Raw genomic sequence first — 12,374 nt, 5'->3', positions numbered from 1 at the left:
TGCAGGGGGGGGGGCGGGGGGGGGGCGGGGTTGGGGGGGCAGTGGTGGGAGGAGTTCAACTTTGTGACGTACTTAGATTTGAAGAGTTTCAAACAAGCTGTTTTCTACCCAAAGGGAGGGGCTGCTGTAGAGAGCAGCAGACTGAAGAGATTACTCAGACATGCGTGGATGTAGGCAAATAACCTTTTGGGGGTGGTTTTTAAGGGAATTCAACTTTGTGGCATGCTGAAAACCTTGAAAAAGTGGATTTTGCATGATATAGGTCCTTTAAGACACACCACTAGGGGGCCCATGTGCAGGTATAGAAGCCACAGGTGTGTATGGTTTCCACTGGCTTCCACTCTGGCAGGAGACGTGGCCGCAGGTCTGAACGGAGGCTGGCGGGATTCCCGCCCACCTGAGTGAGCCGGGCTCAGCAGATAGGTCTCTGTCAGTAGACGTTCTGTCGGTAGACGTTGTTCTGTCAGTGCAGGGTGTGCAGAATTATTAGGCAAGTTGTATTATAGAGGATTAATGATGTTATTGAAGAACAACTGTGTTCTCAATGAACAAAAGACTCATAAATATCAAAGCTGAATACTTGTGGAAGTTGAAGTGGGGCTTTAAGTTTCAGTACATCATATCGGAACAGGAAACTGTTACTGTGCTGAATTATTCCTTAACAAAAAACAATATATACTCATTTCACTTATTTATTTTCACCAGGGAAACCAATATAATAACTCAAAATTTACAAATATACATTTCTGACATTCAAAAACAAATCAGTGACCAGTATAGCCGCCTTTCTTTGTGAGGACACTCTACAGCCGCCGTCCAGAGACTCTGTCAGTGTCTTGATCTGTTCAGCAGCGTCCACAGCCTCCAGACCCCGTCCAGAGAGCTGGACTGTGATGAGGGACCACAGGGTCTCTATAGGGTTCAGATCAGGTGAACCAGGAGGCCAGGTCATTATTTTTTCTTCTGTTAGATCTTTTCTGGGCTCGCAGTGGAGGACTGGGATGTGTTTGATGGAGCACTGTCCTGCATGAAAATCCTGTTTTTCCTGAATGGTGCCGATGTCCCCTGTCCCACTGCTTGAAGAAGGCATCTTCCAGAAACTGGCAGCAGGACTGGGAGTGGAGCTGGACTCCATCCTCAACCCGAAAAGGTCCCACAAGCTCCTCTGTGATGACACCAGCCCAGACCAGGACCCAGACCAGGACCCACCCCCACCCTGCTGGGTCAGAGTCGGAGTGGAGCGCTCAGCCCCGGCCCGTCCGTCTGGCCATGAAGACTCTCAGTTCATCAGAGAACCTTAGAAAAATCAGTTCTATGATATTTCCTGGCCCGGTGTTGAGGTGTTATCTTGCGTGACTTGTTCAGTGGTGGTTCTTCAGCCGTCCTCACCTCGGCCATGTCCCTGAGTGTTGCACACCTGGTGCTTTTTGGTGCTGCAGTGAAGCTGCAGCTCTGAAATATGGCAGAACCGCTGGCAAGTGGCATCCTGGCAGCTTCACGCTGGATTTTCCTCACTTCATGGGTGGTTATTTTGCACCTTGTTCTTTCTTCTTGTGACTCTGTTGACTGTGTTGAATGAAACGCTTGATTGTTCAATGATAACACCTCAACAGCCTCTGCAAGACATCTCACTCTTTTTGACTTTTCAGAGTCAAATCTCTCTGCTGACCCATTCAGCCAAAGGAAAGGAAGCTCCCTGATATGATGTCGGGTGTTGATGCCGTTAGACCACACCCCTTCTCATTACGGAGATGCTTCTCGGCTCCATCGATCTGGAAAGATCATGGGTGAAGTTATGGAGGAACTGAGACGCCCAGTGGACAGATCCGCCCTCTCAGCCTCGCTGGTAGTGTCCAACAGAAGGGACAGGCCCATACGGCTGGTACCAGCTTGGCCACAGGAGTTGCTGGAAGGAGCTGCAATGTGAGGACCGAACTAACAACCTCCCGATTGTGAGACAGCCGCCCGTCACGTCACCTGATCTGATTTATCGGCAGCAGGCTTTCAGCCTGTACTGCTTGGAGGAGGACGGCATGCAGAAAGAGGATGCTGTGGTCAAATTACTCATTTGCCTCATAACCCTGCACATCCTGTAGCTGCTCCGTCAGTAGCTCCGTCGGTAGCTGCTCCGTCGGTAGCTGCTCTGTCGGCAGACGCTGCTCTGTCCGTGCTCCTCCTCCTCCCCTCTCGCTGCTGACCTGTCTGTAGCTGTGCCGTCTGTCGCCCCCGAAGCTGCCGGCTTAAGGATCAGGAAAAGAAACGCTGTCATTGGCAGATTTCCTCTGACAAACACACATAATTACAGGAATTAGCCTGCTATTTTGTCATTAGCCTTCACTTTCAATGAGCCAATAATGAAAAGAGAAACAAGAGTCGGAGACAAAGACGGATGTCTTTAGAGGATTTCAAGACACTTCCCCCCCCCTCGCAGCCCACACATTCAATTTGCTGTTTTATTAATATTATTAATGCAGTCAGGCTGGAGGCTGCGGAGCGGCGACTGCCGGCTCTGATTGGTATTGTGTGGCGCTGATGGCTGCGCTCGGAGTCGGAGTGATTTCCACTGCACTTTGTTAGTGGCGTGATGAACGTGGCAGCTCGCCTTTTCACCGCCGCGGATCTGCAAGCCTGATTACGGGGTGTGTGTTCCAATAAATGAAGCCAAAACAATGACACACAATCAGGACTTCATAAGCCAGGGAAAGGCCACGGACAGATTAATGAAGGCTTTGAAGACACACACACACACACACACACACACACACACACACACACACACACACACACGTGAAAAGGAGTGTTGGAACATGTGACACATCATGCCGTTGTGTCCCAGCATGCCTTGCCTGTTGGTTTGTGTTTGCAGCAGTGGAGCCTGGTGGGTAATGTTCACCCCGAGCTCGTCCTGACAGGCAGTGGCAGGCGGTCTGGGAGCCGGGCCTCGATCCGGTCTGGGAGCCGGGCTGGGAGCCGGGCTGGGAGCCGGGCTGGGAGCCGGGCTGGGAGCCGGGCTGGGAGATGGAGCCTGACGGGCGCCATGCTGGTCCTGCTGAACCACGTCCAGCCAGAAACAGGCTTCGCTGGGTGTGCTGAGGAGGGAAGGCCGGCGGCGAGTTTTCATTTCTTTCCTGCTCCGTCAGGTTCCTGGATGTCCTCAGGGACTCCAGACAGGCTTCCTCTAGTCTCCATCAGTGTCCAGGGCGTCTCAGCAGATGGGTGTCCCCTGCAGGGTCCAGACGCGTCCTCTCCTCCTCACCCGTGCTGAAAACCCTCCATAAACTCAGCTGATGCTTTCTGGAACGTTTGATTTTCCACATTCTTCTTCACAGAAGGAGAAGGTCTTCTCCTGTCTTTCTGACTCGTTAAATCAGATCCTAAACATCCGTCCTCTGTCTCATCTCGAGGACGCTTTCCCAGCCAGTGTCTCTGCTCAGTGCTGGGGGTTGTCCTTGCTCCTGTCTGTCTCCTCTGGTCTGTCAGGTTCTGGATTCACATTTTACTTCATGCTGAGGTCTAGTCTTTCTCCGTCCTCTTCTGAACACGTCTTATGAAGCCTGCTCCACCTGGTGGTGTCCTCAGCCCTGTCCTGTCCCCTGTCCCCTGTCCTCAGCCCTGTCCTCAGCCCTGTCCTCAGCCCTGTCCTGTCCCCTGTCCTCAGCCCTGTCCTGTCCCCTGTCCTCAGCCCTGTCCTGTCCCCTGTCCTCCCATGTGGCCTCTGATTGTCCCCCAGGTGTGAAGCAGTGTCTCGCCTGCTGCAGCCTGGTGTTTCCATGGGAGAAACTGATTATTAAATCCTCTTTAACTTTGGGGGCTGTGCAGCGTTCTGATTGGACGGCGGCCGTGACGTAGTGACGTCTCCAGGAAGTAAACAAAGCTGGCGGCCATTTTTCTCTTTCTTTCTGGATGAACTTTGATGCTGCAGCCTTGAAATCGTCCTCATTGCTCTGCTGTTTTCATTTCATCCATTTCCTCTAAAGCTCCTTTAAATAAACCGTCTCTGTACGAGTCGAACCGCCGGCCGCCATCTTGGAATATTGCGTCATGGCGACGGACGAGCAGAAGGACACGAATAAAGTTGCCTGATTTAAAGAGAATTCAGCTCCAGAAGGAGAATAAAGTGGCGGGTTTAAACGTGTCATGTAAGGACTGATATACACAGGACTTCACCAGTCAGCCGACATGTTGTGGTTACCGTGGCAACGCCCAGCAGGCTGTTGCTGTGGTTGCGTTGTTGCTCATGCTGTGTTCCCAGCCAGCAGTAAACAGCAGATTACTTTACATCACTGACTCTGAACAAGGTTTTCAGGCGTTTAGGTTCGAGAGTGGGAGGTTTTACATGGATTAAAACAGGAATAGAAACTCCAGGGAACCCCGAGTGTGAGGTTTACGTGTGTGTGTTGTCAGAAATGTGTGTGATGAAGCTGGCAGAAGTTTTTTTTTTTATCTTTCTGGCTGATTTACAGTAAATCTGCTTCTATTGATGCTGATGCTGTGTGTGTGTGTGTGTGTGTGTGTGTGTGTTATGATCACAGACGACAGCTCTGAGCAGAAACACGTCCCTCTTTATTGGGCGGAGCTGCGGGGTCAGCAGGGGGGTCAGCAGGGGGGTCAGCAGGGGGGTCAGCAGGGGGGCACGGCCTGGACGGCGTTCTCCACCACGGTCTCCATTCCACAGAACTGCATGCTGGGAAGGAGGAAGGAGGACAGCCAGGTCATTCTCAGTGCGGCCAGCAGAGGGCAGCAGAGCGGCGTGCTGAGCAGAGCCACCCACGTCTCCTGGTCCGATCCTCGCTGCAGCGCCACCCGGGAGGCGCCGTACCGCGGCCGCATGGGGTTCAGGATGTGGTTGTTCCAGCGGAACCTCACCTCCTCCACCCGGCCCACGTCCAGCTCCGCGTCCAGCAGCATGTCGTACGTCCGTCCCGGCACCAGCGTGCCGCTGCAAAGACGGAGGTCAGAGGTCAGAGGTCAGAGCAGGAGCTGGACCTGCAGGCCTGCAGCGCCTCCTCATAACCTGACCGGAAAACAGTTTGTGTGTGTGTGTGTGTGTGTGTGTGTGTGAGATGAGGACTGTCTCCTACTGAAACAGCTAAACAGGTCAAGCAGTAACAAAAGCTTCCGGTGGTTTTGCTGCATCCAGTCAGCCTGTCTGGGACTCCCGTCAGGGTCTGCTGCTCCCGGGTGCTTCAGGGTCTGGGGTCTCAGGGGTCTGGGCTGTCAGGGTCTGGGCTGTCAGGGTCTGGGCTGTCAGGGTCTGGGGTCTGGTCTTACACGTGGAGCTGGTGCTCCTGGGTGGTGCCGTACTGTCCCGCCAGCGCCACGTACATGAAGCCCGGGTTGGGCCAACTGGGGCCGTCCAGGGTCAGGCTGACTCTGAAGCTGTAACCTGCAGACGGGAGAAGACCAGGCCGTCAGGAGGGGGCGCTCCAGAGCTCCTCACCCCCCTGCTGCCCCCTGGAGGCTCCGCCCCCTCTGCTGCCCCCTGGAGGCTCCGCCCCCTCTGCTGCCCCCTGGAGGCTCCGCCCCCCCTGCTGCCCCCTGGAGGCTCCGCCCCCTCTGCTGCCCCCTGGAGGCTCCGCCCCCTCTGCTGCCCCCTGGAGGCTCCGCCCCCCTGCTGCCCCCTGGAGGCTCCGCCCCCTCTGCTGCCCCCTGGAGGCTCCGCCCCCCCTGCTGCCCCCTGGAGGCTCCACCGCCCCTGCTGCTCCCTCCTTCCTCATCCGTCACAGGTCAGCTAGCGTTAGCATAGCTAGCTTCCACTGCAGCCACTTCAGGATCAGTGACTTCCTGGAGGCCGGACTGGAGCGTGTGGAGGGCCGCAGGCCACATGTTTCACCCCATGTTCATTCATATTAATCATCAGCATGTTAATATTCAGCTGTCCTGCATCTGCAGGTGTCCCTCACCTGGGGGACAAATCAATGTGTCCCTCACCTGGGGGACAGGTCAATGTGTCCCTCACATGGGGGACAGGTGGGAATATTGCTGGGTGGATGTGACCTGGTGGGGACGTGCTGTCCCCCCGGGGCGGGGGGGTGGGGGTGGGGACTCACGGCTGAAGGGCGCCGTTCGGCCGGTGTTGAGGAAGTACTTTGTCTTTGAGACGCCGTCCGTCCCGGCAGACTTGTCAGCATGGTGTCCCATGAGAGGACAGGAGCCGTCTGGGCAGGAGAAACACTGTCCCTGCAAAGACAAAGAATGCGTGAGGCGTGGGAGGGGTGAGCGTCTCCTGTCGGCACGCGGTCCGGCGCCTCCGGACTCGAACCCTGCGGCGGGGAGAGTGCTGCGGCCCGCTGCCCGCTGCCCCGCAGGGCCGGCGGCGTCTCTGAGGTGGACGGCGGAGCATGAGGTCATTGCTGGCAGGCTTTGATGGGGACATGTGTCCCCCGCCGGGATCAGCCGCATTAACCGCAACAGCTGCAGGCACAGGCCGTCCACCAAGACAGGAGGACCCGGACCGCCCGTCCGCCCGTCCAAACCAGAGACACTGAGCCGCAGCAACAGCTGGTGGGCTGGGGGGACCAGGCTCCGTCCCCACAGACCCTGATCTGCCCCCCCCCCCACAGACCCTGATCTGTCCCCCACTACAGACCCTGATCATCAATTAAGCATCAATTAACTATCAACTAGCTATCTTTAATTTATCCATTAACTGTCAGTTAACTTTAATTTCATGATCATTTCACCATCAGTTAACCATCTGGTTTCTCTGGACTGGATTCTGCGGTTTATCTCACACCGAGCCCCCCCCCCCCCCTCCCAAGCCCCACTGCCCCGCCGCTGAGCGGACCACCGCAGGAGACATGAGTCCTGCCAGGGTCCAGCGATATGAAGGGATGAAGGGGGACGTCGCTGGACCCAGCTTCATGACACAGTGTGCAGTCAGTCCAGCAGAGGGCGCTGGTGCACCACTGCAGGTCTTACCCTGTGTTTCATGTCTTCTTCTTAAACTGTTTCTTCTTCAGAACAGATGAATGAATGAATGAATGAATGAATGAATGAATGAATGAACACCCTGGTCCTGTAGCGCTGCTGTTTCCACAGTGTCTCATCTCATCCTGATACTCGGTGGATTACAGTTTTTATCCTTCCTGCTGTACTGATGGGTGAGAATATCACTGTGGAGAAGAGGAGCAGCTGATGGAGCCGTCCTCACCCCACAGTCTGAACCAACCGGGTCCTGGAGGGTCCTGGAGGGTCCTGGAGGGACCTGGAGGGTCCTGGAGGGTCCTGGAGGGACCCAGAGGGATCTGCAGACTCTTTAACCCCCCCCCCATGACGCCGACAGGCCAGTTGTTGGGCTTTTCAGGAACCGAGTTCAGGAACATTCAGGAGATTTAGTGTAACGAGACGTCTGGACAGAGCAGGACAGCGACTCCCTGGGAACCTCCAGGAACCTCCAGGACCCCCTGGAACCCTCTAGGACCCTCCAGCACTTCTCAGAGAGCTCTATGACCCTCCAGGACCCCCAGAACCCCCTCTGGACCCCAGGACCCTCCGGACCGTGGCGTCCGTGGCGGAGGGGTGCGGCCTGGTCTTACGGCGGCGAAGGCCTTGCTGTCGGAGCAGGGGAATCCCACGAAGCCCCGCGGCTGGACCAGGCTCTCCTCGTAGTACAGGTAGGCCCGGGCGTGGTTACAGGCATCGAACCGTGAGTCGCCTGAGGGAGGAGCGCACGGCAGCGTGAGAACACTTCACCACATCAGAGAGGGAGGAGCAGGAGCAGGAGGAGGACGGGTCTGAGCTCCTCTTGTTTTCTCAGCAGGCGGGGTCCTGGACCTCCTGGACCTCCTGGACCTCCAGCTATGCCGCCGCCGGCTCCCCCCTCCTCTCTTATCTCCAGGATCAAAAGTGACATATTCAGCTGTGACAACAGCCCCCCCCCCCACACACACATACACACACACACACCAGGCACGCCACCAATGCCGCCACTTGAGCCTTGGTAGTCAGCGGCACATTTCAAAGGAGGACCGCCGTCATGGGATAGCTCCGCCGCCTTTCCACTGGGACCGCTCCAATATTCCACAGGGCCCCCCCCCCGGCACTCTGGAGCCCTGTGTGAGTCACCGTGTCATGAACGGACGGTGACGGAGAGAACGGGAAAAGCAACAAGCGCTTGCTTCCAGAGCTGAGCTGGACATCAGTAAAAACACAGAAACAGGCCGTTTTGCCCCCATCAGAATGTGGACTGGAGCCGGGAGGCGGCGGGAGTCCAGTCCACCGCTCAGCAGTCGTACAGTGAGCCACACGGCATGATGGGAATGAACCGGGAAGCTGCGATCCCCACGCCGTGCTGCCTGTGCTTCGAGAAGATGGTGTATTTGATTCTTTATTTTAAAAAAACCCAAAAGGAACAACTTCTACGTCTGAGCCAAGAATTATGGGAGATGCATGACCTCATTCAAAATGGCGGCCCAGTGAATGTGGGATGAATGGTGGTCTGGGTTCTGTCCCCACATCGTTTCCACCGCGGCGGTCTGTCGGAGGCTGCGTGGCGGCGTCTCACCCTGCCAGATGGCGTCCAGCTCGCTGGGCGGTCCTCTGTTGGCGGAGCAGCCGGGCATCAGCTCCCTCCGTTGGGGTAGAAGTCGGCGTGGCCCACCGGCCGGCTCATGCCCAGGCCCAGGCCGGAGCTGAAGGGCAGGGCGTCGGTGTGGATGGCGTCCACGAAGGAGGCGTCGCCGGCGTCCAGGCGCACCGCCGCATCCGTGTCCTGGAAGTACGGCTCGGCCGGGTCCAGTCCTGGAAACCAGGGAGGTGTCAGTCCTGAGCTGTGTGAGGAGCGGCGGTACCAGCGCCGGAGGGTGAAGCTCTGAAGCGTAATGGAGGTGTGTGAGCTCCATGAAGCTGTGTCGGTGTGTGTGACACTCTCTGAAGATATATGGAGCTCTGTGGAGCTGAGTGAAGCTGAGCGACGCTCTCTGGCGCCCCCTCCAGCTCTGTGAGGCGGCGAGCTGCAGCAGATCCACCTGTGATGCGGGCCAGGCCCGGTGTCCGGCTGCCGGCCTCCCCGGCGGCGTGAGCTCCCACGCCGTGGCCGATGATGTGGAACTTGTCTGCGGTCTGCTTGTAGCGGCCCTGGAGCACACGACACAACACGGTCAGCTCTGCGCCCAGCAGGGGGCAGACCGCAGCCTTCTCACCAAACACGAAACAGATCTGACAATCCCGGAAGCTCCTCTGGGAAAACACACCTCTACACATTTAACACCGAATGCATGCAGGACGCATGAACCAGAATCTGTATTTCTGGACACTAAAGCTGGACTGCGGCTCCTGAAGGTTTACATCAGTGTGTGTTGGTGGAACAAACACCATCTGGGCCTGCGGACCAGTTTTAGAGGGAACGCTATGAAAGGCCTCATTCAAAACTTCTGTGTTTAGGAGGAATAATTCACTTATTGGCTGATATTGAAACGATTTGACGGCTGAATGTCGACGGAGACGTTTGATCCGAGCAGCGACGGGTCGTCTACGTACAGCCAGATTCCTGCTGGAGCCCAAACGGAGAGACGGCTGTGGTGCTGGGATTGAGCTGAGTGATGGCTGGCGGTTCAGCTGCTCAGAAGTTACCCCCATCCCTCCACCCCCCCGGTCTTCATGTGCCTGATGGGAGCTCAGCTGGAGGGGTGGAGTGGAGGGAGGCTCGCTGGTGGCCTGACTGCTCGTTCGGTGGCACTTTAACCCACCAAAGGAAAACTCAAGTGTCCAGGGTCCAGTCAGAACGTTTCAAGTTACGTTTGTTGGAATCACGTCCTGCTCGTGCAGCGACCTGACGACCCCCAGCACCGAGTCCTCCCTCCCTGTGTGGAAGGCTGGACATGTGAGTGTGTGTGTGTGTGTTTACCATGAGGAAGGACAGCATGGACGCCACCTGGGCTCCCACCACCCTGGCGTTGTTGGCGGCCTGAGCATATTGCGTCCGGGCTCCTTTCTTCCACTCCACAGCGATGCAGTTGACGTTCTCCTGCTTCACCATGACCTGCAGCACACAGCAGCGGCGGCACTGTCAGCCCCGAACCCGAACCCGAACCCGAACCTGGACCCAGAGCTCCAGAACAACCAGACAAGGCTAGAAGTAAAGCCTCCTCCCGGCTTCCTGACAGAGACACGCTGAAAGTAAAACTGTGAAGCAAAGGATGCATGTACTGAACACACATGGATCAGTGGTTTTACATTTCCAGGGAGGAGACCCAGAACCTGATGGCCCCTTTGGAAAGGATCCAGGTTCCTGTGAAGCCCGACGACCCACAACTGCTGTCCCGGAGCGTGAAGAGTCGCTGTGTCTCCTGGGATGCTCTGTTACTGTTTCTCAAACTCTTGCTTACTGGTTCCTGAAGTCACCGACATGTTTCAGTAGCACTAGCATTAGCATTAGCGTGCGCAGCTCTCTCCTCGCTGGATCAGACTGACTTTGTTCAAAACCCTCCAGACACAAGCTGTGCTTGGTCTTTCCACCACAATCCAGCCAGCTGATAGAGCATCTTCCTCCACCTCAGGCTGGAAGCGGTGCTGACCTCCAGCTGTGCACGTTGACAGAACAGGAGGGAAACAGCTCGTGCACTTTAGTCAGACTGAGAGCAGAACGGGGGGATCTGGAGTGACCATGAGAGAAAAACCAGCCTGTATCGTGTCCTTCTGGTCACAGTGTCCCATGATGCCTGGCTGAGTGTCCACAGGGACAGGGCTCTGGATGGAGGACGGTGCTCAGCAGTACCTTGCACATCTCCTGAGGCCAGTCCTCATCGTCTGTCACCACCAGGCCTGGGATGACAAACCGAGTCTTCCTCCTGCCGCCGTAGTTTGACGCCTGGATGCTTTGATCGGGTTTGATCTCCTGTGGGTTCATTAGAGAAGCTTTCATCAGTGCTGAAGCTTCCTGCTGTGGTCTGAGCCTGAAGCCACGGAGACTCAGGAGTGTCTCAGATTCCACCCATCAGTCTCCACATGCTGATCATTCTGTCCTTCCATCACATGCTGGTGGATGAAACGAGCGCCCCCCTTACCTGGTAGTAGCGGTTCTTCTGCGTGAAGAGGAGGAAGCGGGTGCCCACCTCCTGGGGAGACCAGGGCAGGATGGCGGCGGGCCTCTGGGCGGTGCCCCCCCACGGCGGCAGGTCTTCGAAGCAGCCCAGCTCGTCGTAGCACACCTCCAGCGCTGCAGCAGAACAACACGTACACACACTCAGTCCTCCCGCAGGGCTCGCTTCTGCGGTCACAACACGTCTCAGCATTTTAACCAGGCCGAGAGACCCTGCAGCTCCGCCGTCCGCCTGGTCCACAGCACGTCCCGGACTTATCAGGACACCAGGAGACCTGCAGGAGTCAGCAGATCGGCTGGAGCAGAGACTGAAGGGTCAGCATGAGACCACTGCTACAGCAGAGACACAGTTATGGACCAGTCCAACACGAGCATGAAGGGATCAGCAAGAGGAGCAATGCTGACCCCAACCCCGTGCTCTGAGCCTGGTTCTGCAGAAAGTCTCCTCTGAGCCTGGTTCTGCAGGTTTCTTCCTCTCCTCGCTCATGTTGAGTGTTCTCTGCCAAAGTGCCTTGAAATGACCGTGTTGTTACCTGGTGGTATTTTAATAAAGCTGCATTGAACTGAACTGAATTGAACTGGCTCATCGTTTCCAGTCTTCGAACAGTTTTGTCCAAACACTGATTCCAGACTTGAAGGTGAGCTCACCACAGGATGCAGCGATGAGGAGGCAGAGGACACCCAGAGTCCACGTCATTGTCCCCTGTTGGACGCGAGGCTCCATGAGGTTTCAGATGAGATGGAGCAGAAGGAGTCTGAGGACGTGACACTCAGCAGCGAGCCGTGAGGAAGACCCGGAGCCAGCCGCCACCGCCGGGCTTTAAGTCCTCTGGACAGCTGCAGTTTTGTCCACGAGGACTGGGGAAAGTCCCAGGTGACGCTGATTTCCTCACAGGTCACACGCCGGGCGCAGACATGCATGTGCTCAGGAACAGAACATGTGTTCTGTAGATTAGGAGAAAGCCTCATGTTTTCGTGTGGAGCGATGCTCGTCTGGCCTCCAGCAGCCTGTCTGAACTCATGGACGTCCAGCCGTCCCGGCCCTGTGCACGCAGTCAGAACACGAACACTGGACCAGAGGCTTCTTCAGAACCAGGAAGTGTGACCGGACCCACGGTGGCCATATCCTCAAACCGCAGGAGAAGACACTGCCGTCCTGCTGAACACACTGCAGACATGCCCAGATTCCCGGGGACCACAACGGCTAATTTGAAATGTTCCTCTGCAGTTTGAAGTGAAAGGGATTATGGGACATTATTTCTAAATTCAGCGCTGTGAACCTGAGTGGTTCTGTGTGGCTTCACCATGGTACCTCCCTCGGTACTGCCCGGCC

General features: G+C 56.4%; 1 protein-coding gene across 1 annotated transcript; it reads right to left on the bottom strand.

The window, feature by feature from the left end:
• Positions 1–4,620: 4,620 nt before the first annotated feature.
• LOC115399527 (inactive pancreatic lipase-related protein 1-like) lies at positions 4,621–11,738 on the bottom strand. The gene is given in 12 exon segments (XM_030106952.1): positions 4,621–4,684; positions 4,772–4,939; positions 5,272–5,386; positions 6,051–6,180; positions 7,539–7,657; positions 8,507–8,569; positions 8,572–8,742; positions 8,970–9,078; positions 9,848–9,982; positions 10,718–10,837; positions 11,007–11,158; positions 11,690–11,738. Coding segments are annotated over 12 exon segments (1,395 nt in total).
• Positions 11,739–12,374: the final 636 nt, after the last annotated feature.

Source organism: Salarias fasciatus, chromosome 13, assembly GCF_902148845.1.
Source record: "Salarias fasciatus chromosome 13, fSalaFa1.1, whole genome shotgun sequence".
Classification (NCBI taxonomy): Eukaryota; Metazoa; Chordata; class Actinopteri; order Blenniiformes; family Blenniidae; genus Salarias; species Salarias fasciatus.
The sequence above is the reverse complement of the archived record's forward strand: the minus strand, read 5'-3'. Positions and strand labels throughout refer to the sequence as shown.